This window comes from Lygodium microphyllum, chromosome 10 (assembly GCF_053477565.2).
Source record: "Lygodium microphyllum isolate KBCC chromosome 10, Lygodium_microphyllum_v1.1.10, whole genome shotgun sequence".
Taxonomy (NCBI): domain Eukaryota; kingdom Viridiplantae; phylum Streptophyta; class Polypodiopsida; order Schizaeales; family Lygodiaceae; genus Lygodium; species Lygodium microphyllum.
Window position 1 is genome coordinate 28,687,835 of NC_141144.1, and position 27,487 is coordinate 28,715,321.

Sequence of the window (27,487 nt, forward strand, 5' to 3'; positions counted from 1 at the left end):
CTACGGACCACTTATTGCTCAAGTGTTTTGAACCGAGCGGCCATGGCTACCTCTCACATAGTCGACGCGCAATGCCTACCTTAAGGGTGTAGTGAGCTTACCTTGATGCTCGATCGAGTACCCTTCTCTCTCTTGCACACCGGTAGCTCCACGATCCTTGAGGCAAGCTCAAGCAACCTCGATCCCTCTCCCATGAGCTTCATCCTCCATAGCCACGCGCGAGACAAGAGAAGAGAGAGGAGGGGAAGATGAAGAGAGAAGATGGAGAGCTTCTTCTCCAAGATCCCTCACTCTCACACAATCACTCCCTCACACTCTCTCAATCCCTCTCTCAAGCACAAGCAAGAAGGCAAGAAACAAGAGAAGAAGAAGAAGAAGCTTTGGCCACACACAAGAATGAGCTTCCCATTCACTTTTCAACTTTATATACATGCCCTACTTTTCATGGGCGATCATCCCCCTTTTTTACATGGCCGGCCATTAGCCTAGGCCCCCATCTCATTTCCCACCGTTCTAGCCTATCCTATCCCCAACTAATGCATACAATTTGCACAGGAGTGAGCCTGGCGCTCTCTTACAAGGTTTTGGAAGCGTTTTCGCACTTAATGGTGCGCTTTTTACTCTTTTACTCTCCTTGGGCGACTCTAAGACTTCTTGAGGATCGTGGCCGTGCGTTTAATTTTTTCCAGGGTCTAGTTGCCAGTTAAGGTGCCTTTTTCTTCTTTTCTTTTTTCCATTTCCCGCTTCTCTGTGCTGCGGTAAACAGTTCGCTACAAGAACAATCAATAAAGCCTTACCTTATCAAGTGCTTGTATGGTTCTCGCATCTACACGAAAAGATATTGGGAGAAAAATCCATCTCCCAAGCTCCTCCAAAAAGAATGAGTATCGTTATCTCAAGGGGCTTGAAGTTTCCAACTTAGAGCATGTTTCCAGGGTGTACCAGTAATCACCTCTGTAATGATGCAGGATGTTATTTAGTTCTGACACTCAGCAGACTGCTCCAGAGGACCTCACCCAATGCAAATCATCAGTGTGCTACATGGGTATTTTCTTGGGCACAGCCCAAATGGCATGTATCACTAACATGCGGAGAGCTTTGAGTGGGTGCACAACAGACACACACATACACATGCAAGGAAGGAAAACTAAGAGTGGTAACTTGAAAGGACTGATACTTGAAACTGTTAAATGTTGTTGAAGTCAATGCCTAGGTTCACAAATAGCTAACTAAAAGGTCACCCAAATAAATAATATGCAAAATCATGTCAGACCTAAATGATGCTTGAAAAATAGAAATAACCTCAAGAAAATAAGGAAAAATGTCGACATGGTTTGCTTGACACTCCTGGCACTGAAACTACAAATTGTCCACAACTGCACTTGTAAACCCCCCGAACAATGTACTATACTTAACAATTATAATATTCGCTTGTTTTCGAGATTTAATATAAAAGAGAATGAACACTTCAAGCTGAAAATGAAAATTACTCACAAAATTACAGCCATCAAAAAGAAAAAGTAATGGAGACAAGATTGAGGGTTGAAGATGGGCAACCCTCCCCCCCCCAAAGAAATGTATTTCTGCTCAACCCAAGTCCCTTAGGGAAGAGTTCAATTACAATCAACCTGAGAGTGAGGAGAAGTAATTCTCACTCTCACAAGATCATGCAAAGATATACAAACACACATGCATTATCTATTATGCAATGATAAGAACTGATTTCTTTACAGTATGAGAGGAGAAAGAGGGGAAATCAGCCTTTCTTCATCGTTGATCAGCAATACATGGATAGGAATTGCTTCTTGTTGCTAAAATGGAAGAAGGAGCTCGAGAAGGAGGTGCTGTAATGAATTTACAGGCCTGCTGTCCTGTAAAACAGCAGTGATAGAAGAGGGAATATGGAGGAATTTGATAATGGAGAGGTGGGGGATGATGACGGGGATGGATGGGGCCAGTTTCTGGCTATCTGTGGGTGCTGTACATGAGTTTACAGTAAAGAAAAATGATGCTGAATGAAGAAAAACGAGCTCTTATTTATAGGAGAGGGAAGAGCTAGTACAAAAGAGAAAAGTGGAGTAGCACAAGACAAGTGTCCAGCCACAAGTCATGAATTGTGACAAGTGGTGGGACACTTGGAAACTTGTGTGACAAGTGTCTTGACACTTGTCTCTTCTCTATGGCCTTCCTTTTTGGGCTGAATACTGTCAAGAATAGAAACAACCAAATTTAGTAAGCACAGTCAGAGTACAGAATTTACTATTTTTAGAATGACATCCCTATTTTTTAGGACTAGCATTTTTAGGCTAATTCGAGGCTCCTAAAATTTAGGGACCCCCCAATATGGCTGTCATATGAAAGCTTTTTCCGTGTACATCGCAAAAACGGTATCAGAATCTTCATGTGACTTTCCTATGCAAAGAAATGTGCATTTCAAGCTTTCAGCCCACACATGCACATTATACAAGCATTTCATGATCATGCCATCTTGTTGATTGTAACTGTCTGTTCTCGCGGATCTAGCCCACACTTCAAGGCATCAATCCTTTCTGTGTGCGAGTCTAACCCTGATATGCGTGAGTTCTGGTCACAGGCGCCCAATCGGACCATATAGGTGGAAGTGTGAACTATCTTTTCTCTAACCCATCGCGTGGGTCCCCATAACCTGTGACCACTCATCAATGGCCAGCTCCAATGCACTTTTCTTTATATCTAATCAGTGCAAAGGAAACAAAATTAATAAATCATTATATAGACAAATTAATGAAAAAGAATACAAATTCTATTTCTATAGAGTTGTGACAGCCCTCTGGCTTTTATTCAGCTGTCCTCAGCTGAAAAGCTTCTTGATATGGCTAAAGAATGTATGGGTAATCCTTTATGAATTTTTCATCTACCCACTGTGCATCTATTGTGGATAGATTCTTGAATTTTAGTAAGAATTTTCGTGTCACAAGGCCACTTCTCGTGGTTCGATCCTTGTGAAACAAAATCTATTCAGGTTCCAAGAGTTGCTCTGTTTCTTTAACTTCTGGGGGATCTTCAGTAATGGGTTCCTTTGGTTCTTATCCTATGTAAGGTTTTAGCAAACTTACATGAAAAGCATTGTGTATTTTCCAATGAGCAGGAAGCTCAAGTCGATAAGAAACTTCATTTATTTTCTCAATCACTTTGAAGGGTCCAAAGTATCTACTAGAGAGCTTTGGAAAAGATGAATTTTGACCGGAACCTTGTTTGTTGAGCCTGCTTTTATCAAACTTTAGCAAGACATATTGACCTTTTTCAAAAGCCAAAGGTCTTCTTCGTTTACCTGCTTGCTTCTTTTGTCGCTCTTGGGCAACTTTGATAGTGGCTCGAACTTGATCCATTGTTGTTTTTAAATCTGAAGCAAACTCATCAACAGCAAAAATCTTATCTTTAGTGCGAATAATTGGAGGAGGAATCACTTTACCCTGTACTATTTCATTTGGAGCTTTTCCTGTGGATGAGTGCACTGTATTGTTGTAAGCAAACTCCAATAATGGAAGATATTTCTCCCATTGTGACTTATGTTCACTAACATAAGCTTTCAACATATCCAAAAGAGTGAGGCCGTCAATTTGAGGATGAAAAGCTGAGGAGAACTTTAAATGGTTCCCAAATTCTCAAATAAAGCACGCCAAAAGTTACTTGTGAATTTGGAGTCTCTATCTGAAATGATCTCAGAAGGCATACCATGTAATCTGAAGATATGTTGAATGAAAAGTCTTGCAGCTTGTGCGGATTTCAATGTTTTATGACATGGAATAAAATGTGATTGCTTGCTGAATCGATCAATTATGACCCAAATTATATCATGACCTTGAGGTGTTCTTGGAATACCTGAGATGAAATCCATTGTGATAGATTTCCATGGATCTTTGGGCATTGGAAGAGGTTGCAACAATCCTGGAGTCTTCTGCCTATCATACTTGGATTTTTGGCATACTAGACAAGCCTCAATGAAGTTATGTGTATCTCTTCGTAATGTTGGCCAATAAAAGTAGCGCTCAATTGCACTTAGAGTGGTTGCCCTCCATCTATGCCCTGTATAAGGGGGTTCATGACTTTCTTTAAGCACCTTTTGTCGAACAGGAAGAGTGACACAAAGGCGATTGTTCATGAGAAGGTAACCGTCTTTGATGGAATAATCTGGATGAGAACCTCCTTGCTATAAATTTGACCAAATTGCTGCAAAATCAGTATCTTCATCATAAGTATTCTTCATCGTTTAAAAATCTTCATGATGAGCCACTGTAATAGTTGCAATGGGAGGAAATCTAGAAAGCGCATCACCAACTACATTTTGTTTCCCTGGAGTGTACATAATTTGAAAATGAAACATAGACAAGAAATTTTTTCATCTTGCATGTTTCTCCTGCAAATGCTTTTGAGTCTTGAAATACTTCAAGCTCTGATGATCAGTTTTAATAAGGAATTCATTGCCTAAAAGATAATGTTTCCATATCTTCAAAGCATGAACCACTGCTAAGAGCTCATTTTCATAAATGCCATACCTTTTCTCCACATCATTTAGACGGCAGCTTTCAAAGGCTACGGCATGGCCTTCTTGATTTAGCACTGCACCAATACAATCACCGCAAGCATCTGCTTCCACCACAAATGGTTTTACCAAATCTGGAATGATAAGAACATGTCCAGAAGTAAGAGGTGTTTTCAGCCTTGTGAAGGCTCCCTTCTCTTTTTCCTTCCAATGGAAAGAGGTCTTCTTCTTTGTAAGGTCATGAAGTGGAAAAGCCATATGTGCAAAATGCTTGATGAAGCGGTGGTAATAAGAGCATAAGCCAAGAAACGATCGCACCTCATGTACATCATGAAGATAAGGCCATTCTTGGATTATCTTGATCTTTTCAGGATCCATCTGAATCCCTTCAGAAGAGATGATATGCCCAAGGCAATTTATTTATGCATGAAAAATTCACTCTTTTTACCATTTACCAAGAGTTGATTTTGTTGAAGTAATTGTAGAACAATCTCCAAGTGTTGATGATGCTCCTCTTCATTCTTACTAAAGACAAGAATATCATCAAAGAAAGTACCGACATATTGTCGATGCTCTCTAAAGATGCGCTCCATCATTCGATTAAAGGTGGCTGGTGCATTGGTTAATCCGAAAGGAACCACCAAGAATTCATAAAGACCGTATGAAGTGCGGAAAGCAATTTTGTGTACATCTTGTGGTATTACCCTAATTTGATGATAACCACTCTTTAGATCAATGCGGCTGAAAACCTTTGAGCCTCCTAGACGATCCAAAATGTCGTCAATTCTGGGAATAGGAAACCGATTCTTCACAGTGATTTTGTTGAGGGCTCAATAATCAATGCACATCCTGAATGTGCCATCTTTCTTTTGAACAAGAAAAACCGTTGAACAAAATGGTAAGCTACTTGGCCTAATTAGCCCACGGTTGAGTAGGTCTTGGACTTGCTTTCTGATTTTTTCTTGTTGAGGACGGCTCACACGGTATGGTGCTATATTACGAGGAGAACTGCCCGGAATAATATCAATATGATGGTCTTCTGGCCTTTCTGGGGGAAGCTAATAAGGAAGATCTTCCGAAAAACAATCTTTATACTTTTCCAAGAGCTGAAGTCGCTCTTGGTTTTCAGCATTCATATTATCTTTTACATCAGTGAGATAAAGCAAACAATATTGAACACAATCCTTAATTGCTCTAGAGACTTGCATATGGCTTACCATAGGTATGGTGTATCCAGAAACTCCAGCTTGGATCTCGTACTTCTTGCCTTTGTTGGTGAGTTCTACCTTCTTTTTCTGAGAGAAGATGGTTGAATCTACTCTATGATTCCAAGGCATGCCAAGAATCATATCGCAACCATCAAGGTCTCCGATACAGAAGGTATCTTCGTCACTATAGCCTTGAATTTGAAACTTGAGCTTGCCAATGTAGGGTGTCACAGTCTTCACTGTGTCACCTTCATCGGCATTTAAAGCTTGGCGAACTTCTGTCGGAGTGTCCATCTCTTCATTCTTTAATCCAAGCTCTTTAGCTAATTGCAAGGAAATGACATTTTCATTCGCCCCAAGATCTATCAAGAATAGTGCTTGCTTACCTTGCAACTGTCCCCAAGCTTTTAATAATCTGCGCATCTCTGGAGTGTGAGTTGTGTTTGCAACTACATCACTGATAGCATTGATTTTCACTGGCGACTTAGGCTTGTTGTCAGAAACCTTGCTTTGTCCTTTGTTTGGACATTGCTTCGCTATATGGCCTGTTTGTCCACATTTAAAGCACTTCCCTTCTTTCATGAAGCATTGCTTTTCTTCTTCGAAAAGTTGCTTTGCTTGTGGGTATAGATTGGAGTGAAATTGAAGAGCATTAGGAGATGCATAGAGCTTCATCTTCTTTTGATTTGATGACTGCTTTTGCCGCTGTTTTTGTCCTTCATTTGGGGCTGAATACTCCTCATCGTCAACTATTCTCTTCTTATCATTCTTTTGGAATGATTTGTTGCCATTGTGCTCCATTTCGCATGTCTCAACATGATCAATAAGTTCCCTGAGACTAGAACAATGATAATGATTAAGAGCAGTACGAAGTTTAAAATGCAAACCACCTTGAAACTTCCTAAGCTTTTCCGAACTGCTGATCTTTTTGAAATGTTGGACCTTCAAAAGTAGCTCCCAAAATCTATTGGTATAGTCACCAAGTGACTCATTTTTCCTTTGCCAAAGCCGATCCCATTCCATTTTTACATCTCTTTTGAAATGAACAGGAAGAAATTGACTTTGTATCATGCGAACAAAGGACTGCCATGATTTTGGGGCAGCATGATCATATTCCAACCCCGTCCACCAAGTATGGGCTAAGTCAGTCAAATGTAAAGCTGCAAACTTAATCTTTTCTTTTTCTTTATACTTGTCACGACCATACAAAATTTGAAATTGACGAATAAACTTCAGAAGAAGATCAGGATTTCGGGAACCATCATACATACTGAACTTGATCTTCTTTTTAAGTTGAGATAGTGACTTAGTCTTCTTCTTCTTCTTATGCCTCCGTCCATGCCCGGATCTTGAGGTTGAAGATGATGAAGTGCTTGATGGGGATGAAGATGGAGACGAGGGTAAAGAATGTCGACGCCTTTGACGATGATGAGGTCTTCCATGAGAAGGGTATGACTCTTCGTCACTAGAAGAGGGTCCATCAGAGTAGGCACCAAATGACTTTGAAGAAGAGGATGAGCTTCGACGCGATCTCATTCTTTGTCTTGAAGTAGAATGGGACTGCCTCTTAGAAGTAGTTGGACTTCTTGATCGGCTCCTTTCATTGGTATGGCTTTGTCTCCTTGAAGCAGATGGGCTTCTTTCCTTGAATTCTTTGGGATTCTCAACTTTTTCTAGTTTGAGAAGTTGCTAACGAATTTGTTGATTCTCCTCTCTAAGACTTTGAATGGCTTGAAGGATAGCACTCGACTGATCCATTGAGACTCTAAGAAAAATATGCTCAAGCACTCAATGCAAGGGCTGAAAAAAAACAAACTTATAATTGCAAGCACTACCAGTGTCAGGGTGAGGACCGAGCCAAAGCTCTGATACCATTGTAAATGCCCCGAACAACGTAGTATGCTTAACAATTATGATATTCGCTTGTTTTCGAGATTTAATATAAAAGAGAATGAACACTTCAAGCTGAAAATGAAAATTACTCACAAAATTACAGCCATGAAAATGTAAAAGTAATGGAGACAAGATTGAGGGTTGAAGATGGGCCAACCCCCCCCCCCCCCCCCGAAGGAATGTATTTCTGCTCAACCCAAGTCCCTTAGGGAAGAGTTCAGTTACAATCAACCTGAGAGTGAGGAGAAGTAATTCTCACTCTCACAAGATCATGCAGAGATGTACAAACACACATGCATTATCTATTATGCAATGATAAGGACTGATTTCTTTACAGTACGAGAGGAGAAAGAGGGAAAATCAGCCTTTATTCATCGTTGGTCAGCAGTACATGGATAGGAATTGCTTCTTGTAAATAAAATGAAAGAAAGAGCTTGAGAAGGAGGTGCTGTAATGAATTTACAGGCTTGTTGTCCTGTAAAACAGCAGTGATAGAAGAGGGAATATGGAGGAATTTGATAATGGAGAAGTGGGGGATGATGATGGGGATGGATGGGACCAGTTTCTTGCTATCTGTGGATGCTGTACATGAGTTTACAGTAAAGAAAAATGATGCTGGAGTAGCACAAGACAAGTGTCCAGCCACATGTCATGAGATGTGACAAGTGGTGGGACACTTGGAAACTTGTGGGAATTTAGTAAGCACAGTCAGAGTACAGAATTTACTATTTTTAGAATGACATCCCTATTTTTTAGGACTAGCATTTTTAGGCTAATTCGAGGCTCCTAAAATTTAGGGACCCCCCAATATGGGTGTCATATGAAAGCTTTTTCCGTGTACATCGCAAAAACGGTATCAGAACCTTCATGTGACTTTCCTATGCAAAGAAATGTGCATTTCAAGCTTTCAGCCCATACATGCACATTGTACAAGCATTTCATGATCATGCCATCTTGTTGATTGTAGCTGTCTGTTCTCGCGGATCTAGCCCACACTTCAAGGCATCAATCATTTCTGTGTGCGAGTCTAACCCTGATATGCGTGAGTTCTGGTCACAGGCGCCCAATCGGGCCATATAGGTGGAAGTGTGAACTATCTTTTCTCTAACCCACCGCGTGGGTCACCATAACCTGTGACCACTCATCAGTGGCCAGCTCCAATGCACTTTTCTTTATATCTAATCAGTGCAAAGGAAACAAATTTAATAAATCATTATATAGACAAATTAATGAAAAAGGATACAAATTCTATTTCTATAGAGTTGTGACAGCACTAGAAAAATGGAAGAACTGCAAACTTTTAATCAGAGAATTGTTACAACTATGTGGAAGACTAGAACACTCTCCAAAGAGCTGATTGTCACGAGAAAATGAATTTTTTAATTATTGATGTTTGGATACTAGAAGATATTGGCAAAAGTTATTGTGGACAAGTGCCAATGGGGTAGCTAGCATAGATCTTGGTCAGGGATATTAACTTTCCCCTTGAAAATGACTTTTGGTATTATAAGGATTAGAGATTTAAATGATTTAATGTCCTAAACTAAGGTTGGTGGAAAGTTTCAACACTTTCAAGTTCAAAGAAGTTAGGATTAAAATTTTAGGTTGAGCACCATTTAATGTTATTAAAAATGAGGATAGGGCCAAAGGGCTAGGAAACTAGTTTTTGCATGTGGAGGCCCCAATGAAAATGGAAATTCACCAAATGTTAAGTTTGAGTCACTTTTGGGCTGCATGCAAGTGTCTCTTCCATGTTGGGCTATTTCTCTCCCATTTAGGTTGTTTGGGGTAGATCTATGGGTGAAGAATAGAGTGATGGGCTGAGAGAGAGCAGTGAAGCCATCAAGGACAGCAAAGAAATCTGATCTACAATACTTTCTAGGGCTGGAACAACAAGGCAACTGTTGTGCAAGCATTTCTGTCACAAGAAAGTTAAAGAATTTTCTCTAATTTGCTGCTCATCTCTTCTCCCACAAAGATTTGATATTTCTCAGCCTAATTTGCTGGTACAACTCTGAATTTCTATGTAAATTAGAGTTTCTCAACTATCTCAAGAAGCATGCTACCAAATCTCAACTAGGCATTTTAAGAGGCCCGTTGCAAATATTGCAATGGCTTGTGTTATGTTATGAAGTTTGGAATGCAACAATGAGATTTTCCGGATAACTAAGAAATTAGAGCAGATTTGAGAAGGATTACCCATTGACAGCCAGGGGACTCATATGCAAGTGTAGGAAACCCAATTTGTGCCCACATGTGTTGAAATCAAGGGGCAAATTTGGGAATTTTTATGTTGATCACTATTTAGGGCTGGAAATGCAGAATTTTCTCTCTCTTCAGTCATTTCTACCTTCCTTTGATAAGCCCTCAGCCATTACCAATAGATTTGAGGGTGAACAGCAATGCCTACGTTGTCAAAATCCTAATTGACAACAAAAACTAGGGTTTCTCAACCACCTTGAGGTGTGTGCCCAAAAACAGAAGCCCAAGGATTAGAGCCGCTGCTGGAAATGAAGTATTTACAGCAGATCTGGTCAAGATTGGGCATCCATATTGAAGTTGGCCCATATGCAAGTGTACTAGACTCAATTTGTACCCAACTTGTGTCAAAATCAAGGGGCAAATCGGACTGGAATTTGTAGAGAGGTCAATCTATATCTTAGTGTACTATGAATTCAAGCAGCTCGTCTCACTGGTGAAACTTGAAAGCCAAATGTATTGGAATTTGTAGAGAGATCAATCTATATCTCAATGTACTACAAATTGAAACAATACAAGTTAAAGAAATACTATAAGGGAATCGAGTTTTGGGGCCAATCATGTGTCAATTCTCCAAGTTTAATGTGATAATGTATTTATATCAAATTAATGAATTTTATGCTTATTGTAAATCGTTTTAAATCAGGTCATCTACCACCCTATCCAAGAGAAAGGCTAGTTTCACTAATATTCAAATGACACAGATCCAAAATTAATGATGCTAGCTCCCTCGCTGATAAAAGAACATGGGATGGACTTGGGAAGGCAAAATTCCATGAGCTTAGCAATGTGGACTTCAAACCAACTTGCCCACCATTCAACTTTCCAAAATGCTGCAGAGTATATCTAAAACATTCCTCTAGGATCCAACCTACACATGAGACACAACATAAGCCATATCCACAAATAAAAGGGACCAGACATTAGACTTGCCTCCCAAACATAGAGCCAAACTAGCTCACCCCTAGCAATGTGGTCTTCAAACCAACTTGCCCACCATTCAACTTTCCAAAATGCTGCAAAGTATATCTAAAGCATTCCTCTAGGATCCAACCTACACATGAGACACAACATAAGCCATATCCACAAATAAAAGGGACCAGACATTAGACTTGCCTCCCAACCATAGAGCCAAACTAGCTCACCTCTAAGTCTAGGTAGCAGCACTCAAGGTCACGACCACATCCTTTCCTTTAAGTCACTTCATGACCACTATGACTACCAGCACCTATCCAAATGTCCAAGGACGTAACACTTTCCCCTTATGAGCAATTGTTGTCCTCAACAATATCCTTAGGAACAAAGTGGAAAAAACAACTATTCAATGAATATACTAACCCCCAACTAGCCTCCATCTCTACATGGTGACATGATTGTCATGGGGATGTGAAATTTTGAGATGCTTTTATCTTGCCAATAACATGTGATTAAGTTATTAATCAAACGTGCAAGGTTATTTAGCATATGTGATGCACATGGCAGTTATTTCATCATAACCCGGCCAAGGACCCAAAGGATGCAATGGGTGTCAAAGGCAAAAGTTGTGATAAGTTACGCCAACTGGGCTTGGGGGGTCGAGTAGTATCGATTTTGACCCTAGGACAATTGTTTGGCCAATGAGTGTCAATAGTGACATTAGGGACTAGCATCAATTAATTAGTTAATGCTGCTCTAAGGGTCAACAGAAATTGGAGACCGCTCCGGTTGCAAATGGCCTAGCCAATTTAATTATGAATTGATACATTTAATTTTGGGTACAGTCAAAAGGGTTGAAATTAATATTCAAAATTATTTAATTTTGAAAATTAGTTAAATGACTCGATAATGTTAAAAGATGGGTTTAGAAGGCTACTACTTGGCAAAAAAGCCCATGAAAGTGGAAAAACGTTTTTGGGGGCTAGAGAGAGAGATTCACAAGATTCAGCCTGCAAGAGAGGAATAAGATCTTGCTAGTCTGATCTATAGCCATTGAAGGACCATCCGAGACAATCAAGGGTAAGAGAAGACCAAATTAAGCAATGCCAATTATTGCCTTTCCAAGGGCTAGCAATTTGGGGCCTCCTAAGTAACTAGCGACAATATCAAATTTCAAGCTTTTCTCACATGAAAATCAAAAAAATTTCTCTCTAGCATTCCCTTCCCTTCTCCAATTTATGCTCAATTATTCTCAACATTTCTCAACCATTTGGATCAGATCTCAACCAAGTTTGGTGAACAACTAAGAGATCTCTGCTATAAACCCTAAATTTCTACAAAAATTAGGATTTGACAACCACCTCGGGACTCGTGCCAACATGAGAATGCATCGTACACTAAATTCAGCACCTAAAATTTGTGTAATTCTTAGGGATTCAAATGCTAGTCCATCCATTATAAATTGGGGCAGTTGGCCGATTTGTGGTTCCAATTGTGCAAGTCCTAGTGAAAAGTCAAGGGGAAAATGGCACGAATCACTTGTTGATTGTTATTACAACAAGAGTCTTTTGGAAAAGCTAAGAAATTTGTGGAATCTCAGCTTATACTCATTCCATTAGCAATCAAATACTGAGCAATGTGCCAATTTTGGGCCAACAAGGTGTCCAATGTCCAAGATTGTTAAGGTGAATTGTGCATTTCAATTTATGTTTATTTGTTGATTGTTGTAATTAAGTGCTTAATCAAGGAATTGCCACCTCTCCAAGAAGGAAGGTTGGTTTCATGGTTCCATTGCCAGGATACAACTCAATCCCTTGATTTGATGGGCCCAAGGCACTTAACTGCAAGCAAAAGATTTGTGCTAGTGCTGATTTTTGCTCAGTGGAGAAATTACAGTAATATGTCTTTATACAATGAGATGCAATCAAGCAATGATGATACCTCTCAGTATGAACATTCACATGGGAATGAAGAAAATGCAATGCTTGATCTTGGACAAGGCTCGGGCCATGGACAGCAAGCTGAAAATGTTGTTGTTGGGCAAGATGTAGGGCCTTCAAGGCATAAGGAGATTGATGACAATCAAAGTGAAGAGGAATTGGATGACCACTTTAAGAATCGAATGAGGACAAACTACAATAGCAAATCTCTTTGCTGAATTGGCAAAGGATCCTCGATTCACCCAATTTTTGAATGCTCCGAAGGACAACAAGGGCAAGAAAAAGAAGTCATTTTCTACACCTTCAAGACAGCATGGTGCATCGAAGGAAATGCCAAAGCCTTCACTTGAAACTACCAAAGATGTTAATAAAGTAAAACAATTGGTACTTACGGGGCAAGGAATGCAAATGCATGAAGGTGCCAATCCAATGGATTTGAACAGTTGGGCATGTATGCTATGATGGGGCAGCCATGATACTTTGGTGGAAACACAATTTTTCATGCTATGATTGAACAAGGACCGCATACGGGAATGTATGGCACAAATCCCTATGTCATGCAACAACCAATGCACACTGTGCAAGGCCCAATGTATTCGGGTATGGCTGGAAATGTGCAAAACCCTATGTATGGCAGCTTTGGCTTGATGCTTGGGGCACAAAGTAGCATGTTTGGTAATGCATCTGCACCTCTGAATACTTATGGGGCTCAAGGAATGAATGTTGGCCATGCAAATGCTCCATTTAGTGTTGGTTTTTATGTAAATTCAGCGAATGCACCCTTTTTGAAGCAACTAGTGTATGAAAGCTTGACACTCAACGAGGTAGTGAAAGCCTAAGATGAGGGTGGAAAAGGAGTGAAAACTATGATGCACCCTATTCACGGGAAAACTTCACCAAATCCTCGAAGATTTGAAAGGCAACCACTTTTTTGAAAGGGAACGCATTGCAATGGTGGTCCACTCTTTTAATGCAAGGTATAGCACTGTCAACATGGGTATAATTCAAGCAAATGTTTGCATGGAATTGGTTGACAAGTATCTTTGAGGTGGACATCGTGATAGCTTGGAATAAGCTAGATGCTAAGGAATGTAAGAATTTGAAGAAAAACAATACAATAAGAAATTTTGGGATGCATTGCTGCCCATCACTTCTTATCGCCCTATACCACCCCTTCATGAGTAAATGGAAAAATATTTTTGTGGGCTGCCCAAAGGAATTAGGGATTTTTGTATTAAATCCACCATGTCTAGCATGTCTCATCTCATAAAGATTGCTACTACAGCAAATGCTTTGCTACATGGGAAGGATTCGAGCTTCCTAGAGAGTAGAGAGAAGCCGAATAAAAAGTTAAATAAGGCTGAGATAAGAGGCACATCTTAAAAACCACTTGGAAAGAGGCCAAAGCAGCAAAGAAGGGGCTCAAAAACATTGGCGCAAAATAGGAAATCGATGGCTGCAAATAAATGCTTCATTTGTGAATAGAAAGGTCACATTTCAAGAGACTGTTCCAATAGGCAACAAGCTGAAAAATCAGAAAATCAGGGAGATCCTAAAGGAAAGAAGCCCAAAACATTAGTGGAATTGGTGTTTGATGTTATTAGTGATCAACCCAATGATGATGATGATGCGTTGTGCATAGCATGGGACAAGTTTAGAAATCAACATGCATTGATTTTCTTTGATAATGGTGCACGAGCCAACTTCATCTCTATTGACATGGCAGCAGGTCTAGGCATCAAAAAGGATGAGATGAAACCAGTAGGGAAAGTTGAAATGGCTTGTAAAGGCCATGCAAAGCTTGTCACACCACTCATTGGAAAGCTTCGGTTGCCTATGCAAGGATATGTGGATAGCAAAGAGTTATTCATTGCTCCACTTGAGGATTGTGATGTATTACTTGGTATGCCATGGTGTCACCGTATGCATGCAGTGATTGATTCTCGTACAAAAGAGTACACTATTCAGCAATAATGAAAAATCATCTTTCAATGTACTTGGTTTTTACTAAGGATAGAGAAGGTAGTGAGAATGTTGGGGATATGTCTAAGCTAAAGAAAAATCGCATGTCATTTTTGAAAATATATGCTGATTGCTTCTCTCAGTTACTTCCAGGGCAACTACTACCTGAAAGGCCTGAAGATCACGGCATAAATCTTATCCTTGGAACTAGCCCATCTAATAAGCCACTCTACAGACTCAATACAGCCCAGCAGGAGGAGATTATAAGTTAGGCAAATGAGCTGTTAAAAAAGGGGCTGATTCAGCCTAACTCATCTCCCTTTTGTTCTCCATTGCTTTTGGTGCAAAAAAAGGATGGTTCATGGTGTATGTGCATTAATTATAATGCTCTAAACAAGATCATGATAAAGAATCGTTTTCTAATTTCTCAAATCGATGATGTTATGGATAGATTGCAGGGGGTAGCCATATTCAGCCATATAGATTTGAAAAGTGGGTATCATCATATACGCATTAGATCGGGGGATGTGCCTAAGACAACTTCCAAAACATCTTTCGGGCTATATGAGTTTCTTGTCATGCCTTTTGGGCTTACAAATGCTCCTGCCACTTTCAATCAGATGATGGATCGCATTTTTAGGACACATAAAGGATTTATGGGCACTTTCTTTGATGACATGATCATCTATTCAAAGAACGAGGCAGAGCATAGAAGACATTTAGGCATTGTGTTCAATGATCTACATGAGCAAAGGTTAGTTATCAATGATGAGAAAAGTGAATTCTTTTTACATGAAATCCACTTTTTGGAGAATATTGTATTAGCTTATGGTATTCGTATGGACCCTCCAAAGGTTGAGGCAATACGACACCTTTGAGAAATGTACATGAGATCCGTAGCTTCTTGGATTTATGTTCTTACTATACGAAGTATGTACATGGATTTGCTCAAATTGCATCTCCACTGCATGCTATGCAAAAGAAGGATGGACCATTTATATGACAGCTGCGGAAAATTTCAGCATTTGAAAAGTTGAAGAAAAAGATGGCTTCAAATCCTATGCTTGTATTGCCTGATCTAAGGAAGTCATTCGTGGTTCAATGTGATGCATGTATTAATAACATTGGAGCTATTCTTATGTAGGATGGCAAAGTTGTGGCTTATGAGAGCTGAATTCTCCACAGTACAAAAAAGAATTTGCAAATCTATGAGAAAGAGCTCTTGGCTGTAAAACATGCACTGTCTACATGGAAACACTATTTGTTGGGGGCTGATTTTACAGTATTGACAAACCATTAGACTTTGAGATACTTTCTGACCCAGACAAAGTTTTTCGAGAAGTATATGAGATTGGCAAATTTTCTCTCTATGTTTCATATTGATGGTAAAAAGAATATTGTGGCTGATGCACTATCATGTAAGCCACAAATTTCAGCCATTAGTATGGTTTATCACACTGAGTTGGATGCCATGTAAGAGCAATATGTTGCTAATTCAAACTTTGCTAATGTTTATGATCAGCTTTGCAATGGTCAGAGACGAGCACTTTGTGCTAAGAGATGAATTTCTAATAATGCATGAACGATTGTGTGTCACAAAGCGGTTAAGGCCCAGAGTTATCACTAAAAGACATGCTCCTCCGTATGCAAGACAGAGGTTTTAATGCATAGTCAAGGCAGTGGAGCATTTCTTTTATTTGCTAGCTTTGAGGCATGATGTAAAACACTTGAGAAACATGAGTTATGCATGCATCCAATGGTTTCTAGCAACAGTTCTAGACTATATTTCAGATTTATATCATGTTTATGCTGGCTGAAAATTTTCAGCAAGGCTTGGGGTATGTAGCATGGTTGGACAATAGTGACCAATGTTATGGCTATGATGCCTTATCGAAATTTCAGTGCAATATGCTTTTCTTTTGGTACAATGGAGTGCAATCGAGGACGATTGTAGAGATTTCAAGGGGAAAGTCTATCACGAGGACATGAAATTTTGAGATGCCTTAATCTTATTGATAACATTTGATTAAGTTATTAATCAAATGTACAAGGTTGCTTAGCACATGTGATGCACATGGTAGTTATTTCATGATAACTGGCCAAGACCCCGAGGATGCAGTGGGTGTCAAGGCAAAAGTTGTGATTAGTTATGCCACCTGGGCTTTGCGGGTCAATTGGTGTCAATTGTTTGGCCAAAAAGTATCAATAGTGATACTAGGGACTAGCATTAATTAATTAACTAATACTAATCTAAGGGTCAACAAAGGTTAGAGACCACTCCAAGTTACAAATGGCCTAGCCAATTTAATTATGAATTGATACATTTAATTTTGGGCAAGGTTAGAAGGGTTGAAATTAATTTTCAATTTAATTTTGAAAATTAATTAAATGGTTGGATAATGCTGAGAAATGGGTTTAGAAGGTTGCCATGCCACTTGGCAAAAATGCACATGTAAGACTGGAAAAACGTTTTTGGGGACCAGAGAGAGGGGTTCAATGGATTCAGCCTACGAGAGAAGGAGGAGATGTTGTTGACCTCATCTACAGCAATTGGAGGAGCATCTAAAGCAGCCAAGGGCAAGAGCAAACCAAATTGGAGCAAACGATAGCAGTTCTTGCCTTCCCAAGAGTTGGCAACAACAGATTGGGGCTGGCGACAGCAATTTGGGGTCTCATGAGCGGCTGGCGACAGCATTTAATGCTATCTGGTACAAGCAACAATCAGATTTCAGTTTTTTCTTGCGTGAAAATCAGAAATTTTTCTCTCTTGCATTCTCTCACCTCTCTAGCTTGTGCTTAGTCATTCTCAGCATTTCTCAGCCATTTGGATCAAATCTCAACCAAAGAGGAGCCATCGGAAGAGCATAGGAAGAGAAGATAAAAGGAAAGAAGAGAAGGAGAGAGAAAGAGAGAGTACAGCCAAAACAAAGCGTAGACTGCACTAAACAGAGTTCACATACAGTGTAGAGACAACGGATTACAAAGTAACTACCACAACACGACAAAATCTGATCAAACATAGCCAAAAGGTGAAGACGGCTGTCCAATAGAACCTGAAAATGTTAGCAGATATGTCAGTTCATGTGTGAGTCTGTGCATTTGTGTAGTCTATTACATGTTGTCTTCTACACTTCCATCGCTGCACCCACTTCTGATAGAAGGTTTGCCCCATGAGTGTCTTCTTTGGTTGATCCCAATTTTATTACCATGCCCCTCTTCTAAAGAAATGTATGCAATTGGGGTTTGATATAGGACAGTGGGACATTTAGATTGCATATGACCAAATTCCAGCACACAAAAAAAAGCGGCCATCTTTTTTTCTTCAAAGAAAAAAATGACACTATTAATAAATCCCCTCAAGACAAAGTATCCCCAAGCAAAGTACAAAAATGGCCTTGTAAAGGGCTCCCAAAACAAAAATATATACAACAAAGGGGAAGTCTATTACAAGGCTTGAGTGAATAACCAATCAAAAGGTCTATAATGCCACCATCTATGGCTGATAGTGAAAGAAAGTCCCAAACTTCCCAGTCTTGAGAACAGCATCTCTTCTCCTCTTTATAGTTTCTAAACCACTTTGTATCCTCTCCCATCTCGCACAGAAAGAGTGTGAACAATCTCTGTTACGTTGTGCCAACACCCCGAAAGCACAAGAAAAGAGAGATATCCCTTCGTTCACCACCCAGCCTCTCTTAGGAAGATTCAAGAACCGTGCGTGTCTAGCATCTTGCCAGCTGTCGACCCCTTGGGAGTTATACTAATTAATAACTCACTCACGAATCATCTTGTTCCCACTTTCATTCCTAATCCCCCCAAACCCTGTATGGGCACCCAAGGCTCCCGGATGGTCATCTCTCGTGATGTTTCCCCATAAGTTACATTCATTAATGTAACATTTCCTTCCCCTTAAGAATCGGTTTCGTCCTCGAAAACGATACTTGGGAGGTCTAACTGTAAATTGGGAAACCTTTTTCTTAAAGTACTTACTCCCATGTTGAGCTTTCTTCTGAACAATCTTTCCATTTCACCAGATATTCTTGATAAATAGTATATCTTGTTCGTCTATTACGAACATTTAAAATTCTTTCTAGTTCATGTGGAATAGATTGGTCACTAAATAGCTCCTCAATCTTATCATTTAAGAGTAGATTATCCATATCACCCAGCTTCTTTCTTAGCTTACTTACATGAAAAACTCGATGTGTTTTACTACCAGCAGGTAGTTGGAGCTTATAAGTCTATTTCCCCACCCTCTTAAGTATTGTGAAAGGGCCACAATACCTCGGTGAAAGTTTTGGACATCGTCCCATTTTCATGGTTTTAGTTTGTCCATGCACTTTAAGATAGACCAATTCCCCTTCTTCAAAGAAGATGTCTCTTCGGTGAGAATCTGCATAAGCTCTAGCTCGATCTTGAGCTTTCTTAATATTTTCTTGAGCAAATTTTGACATACTATTCATATCCTCCAAAAAATCCTTTATTGCCTGAATCTTTTCCTTATGCAGACCTACTGTATGAGGAGCTCTGGGTTGAAACCCATATATTAGCATAAATGGACTATATCCGGTGGAAGAGTACTTGGCACTATTATATGCAAACTCTGCTATCGATAAATACTCTTCCCAATTAGTTTGCCTTTTACTTACATATGCTCTCAACATATCTTCAAGGATTTGGTTAACCCTTTCAATTTGCCCATCAGTTTGCAGATGCTCCGCCATACTCATGCTAAGTTTAGTATCCAACTTCCTAAATACCGCACGCCAAAATTGACTATCAAATTTTCTATCCCAATCAAAAACTATATTTGCCGGAAGGCCATACAATCGGTATATATTCTCTATGAATAATCTAGCCAATTCTGGTGTTTTAACATCAGTAGAGGTTGGAATAAACCTAGCCATTTTGGTTAACCTATCCGCAATCACCCACACAAAGTCGTGCCCCCTCTGTGTTTTGGGTAGCGCGACAATAAAGTCCATGAAGATACTTTTCCATTTTCTCGAAGGAATCTCTAATGGGTGGAGAAGTCCTCCCATTTTCAATCTTTCAGCTTTATTAACCTGGCATTTATTACATTTGACCACATAGTCAAGGACGTCCTTATTCATTCCAGGCCAATAGAACTGCCTTTTAATAAGACTATAAGTCTTATTAACTCCTGGATGTCCCGCACTAGGGGTATCATAACACTCAAAGAGTATCTGACACCTTATTTCTTCATCTTTCGGGACACATACCCTACTCTTTTAGAGTAAATAATCATTATCAATGGTAAAATTCTTCCACTTGAATCCCATTTGAGCAACCCTTGATGCTCCATTTCCTTGTTGAACATCCTCAGATGTTCCTTTCTCAATGGAGGCCCTTCCATTTGGATCCCCATTCTCTATTGCTTCCCATATGTTGGAATATGCCGGATCAACCTGGCATTTTTCTTTTAAGGATTCAAGCAAATCAAAAGTTAACTGAGTAAAACTCAATTCATTTATGATGGGCATTCTGCTGAGCGCATCAGTCACTATATTGTACTTTCCTTTTCTATACCTTATCTCATAGTCGAACTCTTGGAGGAGTTCGGCCCATTTGGCTTTACGCCCTTGTAGATCTGGTTGGTCAGTAAGCCACTTAATACTTTCATGATCCGACAATATCAAAGTTTGGCACCGTACAGATAGTGCCTCCATTTCTTCATTGCATGTACTATTGCATACAGCTCCCTCTCATAAACGGAATAATTCTGTTTTGCACGGTCTAATTTCTTGCTTTCAAAAGCAACCAGTCGACCTTCTTGTACTAAGACCGCACCTACTGCCCTGTCACTGGCATCAGCTTCAACCACGAATGGTTTATTGAGATCCACAATTAATAGTACTGGAGCTGTAACAATAGCTACCTTAAGTTTTTCAAAACTTTCATTTTGGTCTGTACCCCAATTAAAGCTCTTCCCTTTCCCTTTAAGTTGGTCCGTCTCATTGGAACAGCTATCTTGGCATAATCTTGAATGAATCTATGATAAAATCCAGATAAACCTAGGAAGATCTGCAGCTCTTCCAGGTTCCTTGGAAATGGCCACTCAATAATTGCCCTTACTTTTTCTAGATCCATCTTGATTCTCTCTTTCGAGATAATATGCCCCAAATATTTGACCTCTTGTGCGAAGAATTCACATTTAGTTTTCTTCGCATAAAGGGAATGGGTTCTTAACAATTGGAATACTAACCGTAAGTGTTCCAAATGTTCTTTTCTTGATTTACTAAAGATCAAGATATCATCCAAGAAGACTACTACAAAGTGTCCTAGATAGGGCCGTAACACACTATTCATCAGCTTCATAAAAGTAGTTGGTGCATTAGTGAGACCAAAAGGCATCACCAAAAAATCACAATGCTCGTATCTAGTACGAAATGCCGTCTTAGGAACATCCTGGGCCTTAATTCTTACTTGGTGATAGCCTGATCTTAAGTCAATCTTTGTGAAGAATTTTGCTCCTTGTAATTGATCAAAAAGATCTTCCATTCTGGGCATAGGAAATTTATTCTTCACCGTTATCTTATTAAGTGCTCTATAATCAACACAAAGTGTCATAGAACCATCTTTTTTCTTCACCAATAAAATTGGCGAAGCCCAAGGTAAATTGTTAGGTTGTATAAACCCCTTATCAAGGTAATCCTTGATTTGTCTTTTGACTTCTTGGTGCTGTGTTTCACTTAGCCTGTAAGGTGGTTTAGAAACACGGCGTGTAACCTTATCTATGTCAATTGGGTGATTTACATCACCCCTGGGTCTATCTGGTGGAAGGCCACTAGGTAAGTTAAATGGAAACACATCTTTAAATTCATCTAACAAACCACTTAATTCATTATTTACATTCAACTCACAAACATAAGAAAATTGTTGATTTATATTACAAGAAGTAAAAGTGTCCTGTACAGGGAAAGACCATAACATGTATACCTCACGAGTTTCCTTCTTCATCAACTTCTGTACTTCAAGGGAATACATCTAATGGGTTATCAGATACTTCATGTTCACCTTGAATCATAAAAGTCTTACCATCCCTTTCAAATTCCAGTGTATTATGATGATAACTACACTTTAGGGACGGTTCCAATCTCCATACCCACTCCCTCCCTAAAACGATATCGGCCCTTTCCATATTCATAATCTGGAAATCAAGCTTATCTTTATATCCTTGGATCTCGATTTCCAAATTGGATACCATTGTATCCCATATTTTGTTATCTTGGGCTTGTATCATGCGAACAATGTATTGATGCTCACTCTTATGTTGGGAAAGTTTCAACTTTTTAACAAGTGCATAACTTATTAAGTTGTGGGTGGCAGAGTCATCAATCATGACTCTGACCCTCTTTCCACCTATCAATCCATGCATTCTAACTAAATCATGTGGCCCGAAGGTAGATTGCCACATAGAAGTTGACATACAACACCTATGTTGTACATCCATGTGCAAGACCTCCAAAGATTTATACTTTTCATGCCCCTTTAATTCCAAGGTCTGCACTACATGGATTTGTTTCTCTTTTCCCTTGCCCTTGTCCTTATCTTTTCCTTTATCTTCCCCCTTTTTCTTTTGAGGGCAATTCCAAGCAACATGGTTAGGAGATAGGCAATTGAAACACAGCTTTTCTTTTTTGGCCTTATCAAAGTCATCTTGACTTAGCTTCGGCCGTACATATTGTTTCTTTTCAAAAGGTTGTTTCTTACCTTTAAGGAATGGCATTTTCCTTTTGGATTTGCCTACAAATTTTGAGGCATCAAATTCCTTAGTCTTGGACTCTGTGTCAATGAGACTAGTGAGTGCACCTGGACGCGTATTATCTTCATTGATTAATGCAAATTTAATTGCCTCTTCAAGTATCTTAGGTGAACTCCTTTTCACTTCCTTTTTACAGTCCTTATCTAGTCCCCTTATAAATCCTCGTCTTTTGAAATTCATCTATTCCTTCCAATTTGAGGATTATCTCACGATACTTCTCGAGATATATTAGCAAAGGTCTTTCCTTTTGTCTGACAAAATCCCAATCTTCCCAATTTCTTTCCATTTTATTCTCAGGAATGAATTCTTTCAAAAAGACCGATTCAAATTGAGCCCAAGTTTCACGTATTTTATTTGCCTCCTTTAAAGTTCTCCACCATTTATATGCCTTTGGCCCCAATGTTAAACTAGCCTCCAGTACTTGAAGATGTGGTGGAGTATTCTTTAATTTGTGCAAATCCTCCCATTTTTGGAGAAAGTTAAAGATAGTGTCTTTGTTTCTATCTTTTTTCTCCCCATGAAACTAAGGGGGTTTAATATCTTTTAACACTGGGTTATCCCTCAGCTTTTGGTGGGGTTCCCTAGGATCTCGCATAGTCACATCTAGATCTTGCGATAAAGATGGAATATCTGAGGTCTCTACCTTACCTTTATCCTTTCTAGTAATAAGGCTAATTGGGATTTTATTCTGGTGAGTGCTTAAGTTAGCATCTCCATTTGAACCCCCTGTGCTTGCACATGAGCAGTTAAATCATCAAATTGTTCTCATGTAGCAAAACATTCTTCCCAGTGTTCTTCTTGTATTTCAGTTTCATGGGGGATCCACCATAGGGTGGTCCCCAGAACTAGAGCCTTCGGTTACCCCCTCTCTCTCTTTCCCCTCCATCTATACACTGGATTTGGAATTGGAAAGAAATTGTAAGAAATTTGGAAACAAAGAATGGGACACTTCCCTGTATTTCGTCCGCCTAATTTCCGTCAGGTAGTGTGACAATAAACGGGCCGTGGAGGATGAGGTGGAGTTTTCATGCTTTCCTATCGAGCAGGAAAGCTGGGCTGCCCTATCACACTGGATGCGGAAGAAAATTTATGGCCGAAGGGAAAGGACGTCACTGGCCACGTGTTGCAGTATTACAGGGTTGCTTGAAGTCGGGCGACGGCCCAAACGAATTACGGGGTAGCTTGGACCCCTACACACCAACCACGAGCCATGTCGCCCATCTTTAAATTGCGAGTGGCCCTCAGTATCGACGCCCGTCTCCAAATCACGAGTGGCTCTGATACCAGTATTACGTTGTGTCGACACCCCGGAAGCACAAGAAAAGAGAGATATCCCTTCATTTACCACCCAGCCTCGCTTAGAAAGATTCGGGAAGAACCGTGCGTGTCTAGCATCTTGCCAGCTGTCGACCCCTTAGGAGTTATACTAATTAATAACTCACTTACGAATCATCTTGTTCCCACTTTCATTCCTAAGCCCCCCGAAACCCGTACGGGCGCCCAAGGCTCCCGGACGGTCATCTCTCGTGTTGTTTCCCCATAAGTTACATTCATTAATGTAACAATCTCTGTCCAAATCCTTAAGAAGTCTTTGCAGTGGATATGTGCAATAAATCTATAGCGTGCTTCCATTTGGTGGTCCAAATATGCCAAGCGATGATGCTAGCTATAAGCTCCTATCTGTGATAGTGCCCCCAAGTCCACACTGAGTGTCAAAGATCTGGCATGGGTTTCCTGCTTAAGAGCTGACCCTGAGATAGGCGTGACTCCATTGTATACCTCCTATGTACAAGCTGGGCCTCTGTACATGACCCACTCACACATGTAACCATCCCCCATGTGACAATCATAAACTTTACTATACAATGAGACACAATTGTAAGGGCTCTCATCCATACCTCCTGCACTCTGGAGGCTAGGGCAATTCCCATATATGATGTCTACATGTCTCCTCTGGCTCCAAAATCTAACACACGCAACTAGTTCTCTGCCATAACCAAGCCAAGTGTCAAATACTAGGCCCCTGTGCTCTAATAAACAAAAAAGAAGATGAATCTCTCTCAGGGTCTACAGCTCTCTTCCAAACTCCTCCAAAATCAGCAAGGAAAGGCAGTGCTATACCCTGTGGAATAGATACATATACGTACTTTTTATAGCTGTGTAAATAACCCCAAATGGAGTGAAAACACACCATGCACCATGAAGTACAAAGGTAAAACGACATAGAAAGATACATGCATGCAGGGAGGAAAACTGAAATGGCAATGGAAAGGGCTGCCATCTGAAAACTGCTGAACACTGAACCAAATGTCTTGGACTGCAGGAACTGAGGCTCATAAAAGTTAGTAACGAAAAACTAACTTAGATAAATAATACAGAAATCAGGTTCACCTGTAAAACATTAGGTCAGACCCAGTAAATGCCTGGAAGATACAAATGACATCAGAAAAACCGGGGGGTGAGGGGGAGGATGTCCACATGGCCATGTGACACGTTCAAACCTTATCATGCAAGGCAGATGCTTGGATTGTGGAATCAGGTAAAGCCTTCCAATAATTTCACGTTCTCATGCGCTCCATGTCTCCACCTATGCTACAACCAATATTCCTACACCAGCTTTCACACCTTGAATCCTCATTTGCAACTTACCCAAAGATGGAAATCATGGCCAATGTCCTACAAGGCCAGCTCAATCCCATGCCAACTCTCAAATATCAGCCCACAGACTCAGCAAATACAGTGCAATGGTTTAGCTCGACCTCACCAACAGATGGAGTACAAGATGGGATGATCATGGGAGTACAGGAGAATTTTTACTTTCTTGGAAGTGGAACAATCCGGATTTTCACAAAAGTGAAAAAAAACAGATCTTCAAACTGGAATAACAGAAGGTCAGTCACAACTTTAAACAAAAATACCAGTACATTTTTTGGTAGAGGTTTAAGCAGTAGAAACACTTCAATCTAGTCACAAGGTGAGATTCAACATACAGCATAAACTTTTCGACGGTCACGTAGTAGATGCTGCATCTTGAGGTCATTCACTAAAAAAGGCCTGTGCAAAATACCAATCACATTAGACAAAGGTCAAAATTTGCTAAGATAAGCTTCATTTCATGCCAAACCCATAATCCTATTTAATAGTATAGAAATAGTGAGCATGCACTGCTCATTATCGTAGAACACTAAATACATGGAAAAAGGATCATTCACATAACAATAATCAGCAGATTCTTGGAAGCATTTCACCAAACATCTCTATTCACATATAATCAAGAACAACTTCTAAATGTCTGCAGAACTCCCCGCCCCCCCCCCCCCCCCAAAAAAGGTGAAAAAAAAAACCACAAACAGCAAGAACAGATGAGCAAAACATATGAAACAATGCAATAGAAATCCTTCGACGTGCATAAATGAGCAAATTCTTGAATGCTCAAGAAATGTAGATGCCTGTGGTTTGGCATGATAAAATGGGGTAACAAGAGAGAGAAAGAGACTTCCGCAGTTCGGCATATGACTCCGCCTTCTCAAGAGGAAATCCTGTGGAATAAAAAGCAATTAAGCAGTCGCAAGAAGGCCACCTGTACACAAAACGGTGCAAAGTTACTTAAAAACCAGAAAATTGTCTCTCTCTAACCCATGGAAAGCATAAAAATAACATACTATTCAACGTTCCCCTCAAGTGCGGAACTGCACACAACAGCTAAAACAGACAAAGTGCTTTATCACCAGTTAAACAAAAGTCAAATGTAGATAGTTCTCACAATTTGAGCACATACACATCTTTACTTGAACAAAGCCCTGAATACACATGGGGGGTTGTTCAAAGTTGCCAAGTCAGAAAGAGTGAATTTCTGAAAAGGGATTGTATGCAATTTGTGTTCTTTGAATAAAAGCATGTAGGCTGAACATAAATCAAGACAGAAAGTTGCACATAACAGGAGGCCCATTTGATCTTGATCAGCTACAACTGCATATGCCATATGACAATCATAGCATATCCACTCTATAAGAACTTGTGAGAAAGTTGCACAACAGGAGGACTGTATAAAATATCTACTCTATAAAAACTTGCAAGACTCCCTTCTTCAAAGGTGGGCTGTTGAAAAATAGACAACCTTGCCGTGTTTTTCTTCGCACAATGTCAACCCGGGATCATGCTTCAACTATACACAAATATCCTGACATGAACTCATTCTTCATGTTCTCCTTCCTCACAGAATATCAGCCCTATCATTTCTCAGAGTCTATTTAGTGAGGGGGTCTAAGGAGAGGAGAAGTTTGTCCTTCTCATTCTTGTGCACACAAACTTTACTTTTACTTACAGAAGACAATATACTTGAACATCCTCCTTTCCGTTAACCTCAGATAAGCCCAGCTCTTGAAACAGAAATCCACGCCCACCCCCAAAAAAAAACAACCAAATACAAAAAATAAAAACAAAACAGAAAAGAAACCCGGAAAAAATGGGATTTTTAGGCCCAAAATTATATGACAGGGATTAGCAGACAAACAATGTTAACTCGCTTCACAGAATAAACGCATGAGAATTAATCCTCGTATACTATTTTTGATATCAGCACACTTGATTTGCATCAACAATAATAACTTACTGCTCCACAGGCTCCTCAAGAATGACTTTGTCTCCAAATATAAAAATCTGTGAACAAACAAACAGCAGCCAAATCATTATCAACTTCCTTCTGCCCAAGTCTTCCAGAACGTGCTTTATCACTAGACATATTGCCATTGCCATTCACTACCAAACATAGCATTAAGCATAACTGCAGCACTGGCCAACAGCTAGCCAAAATTTTAGAAGAAAATATGTGGGCAGCTGTAACCCACCATGTTTTCCCGTAACAGCAGAGTTTGCAGGAGCAGTCTCTGGATATGATGATAATTACAATCCTTTGTGGACATTCAAAACATTGTTTCTTCGTATGTTTTTCCACACATCATGTACATATGAGTATGTAGTTATATTTGAAGTATAAATCAGGCTG

General features: G+C 39.8%; 1 protein-coding gene across 2 annotated transcripts in view; it reads right to left on the reverse strand.

Annotated features, from left to right (window-relative positions):
* The window catches only part of LOC148029832 (inositol hexakisphosphate and diphosphoinositol-pentakisphosphate kinase VIP2-like), a 269,020-nt gene that overhangs the window by 217,066 nt on the left and 24,467 nt on the right, over nt 1-27,487 (reverse strand). The window contains exons 3-5 of one of the 2 annotated variants that reach the window (XM_087686139.1): nt 27,095-27,141; nt 25,979-26,062; nt 25,473-25,536 (exon numbers count right to left, since the gene is read on the reverse strand). In XM_087686139.1, coding sequence (XP_087542265.1) covers nt 25,473-25,536; nt 25,979-26,062; nt 27,095-27,141 — 195 coding nt within the window. Of the gene's footprint in view, nt 1-25,472; nt 25,537-25,931; nt 26,063-27,094; nt 27,142-27,487 lie in introns of those variants that run through there. The other variant, XM_087686140.1, reaches the window with a different exon arrangement.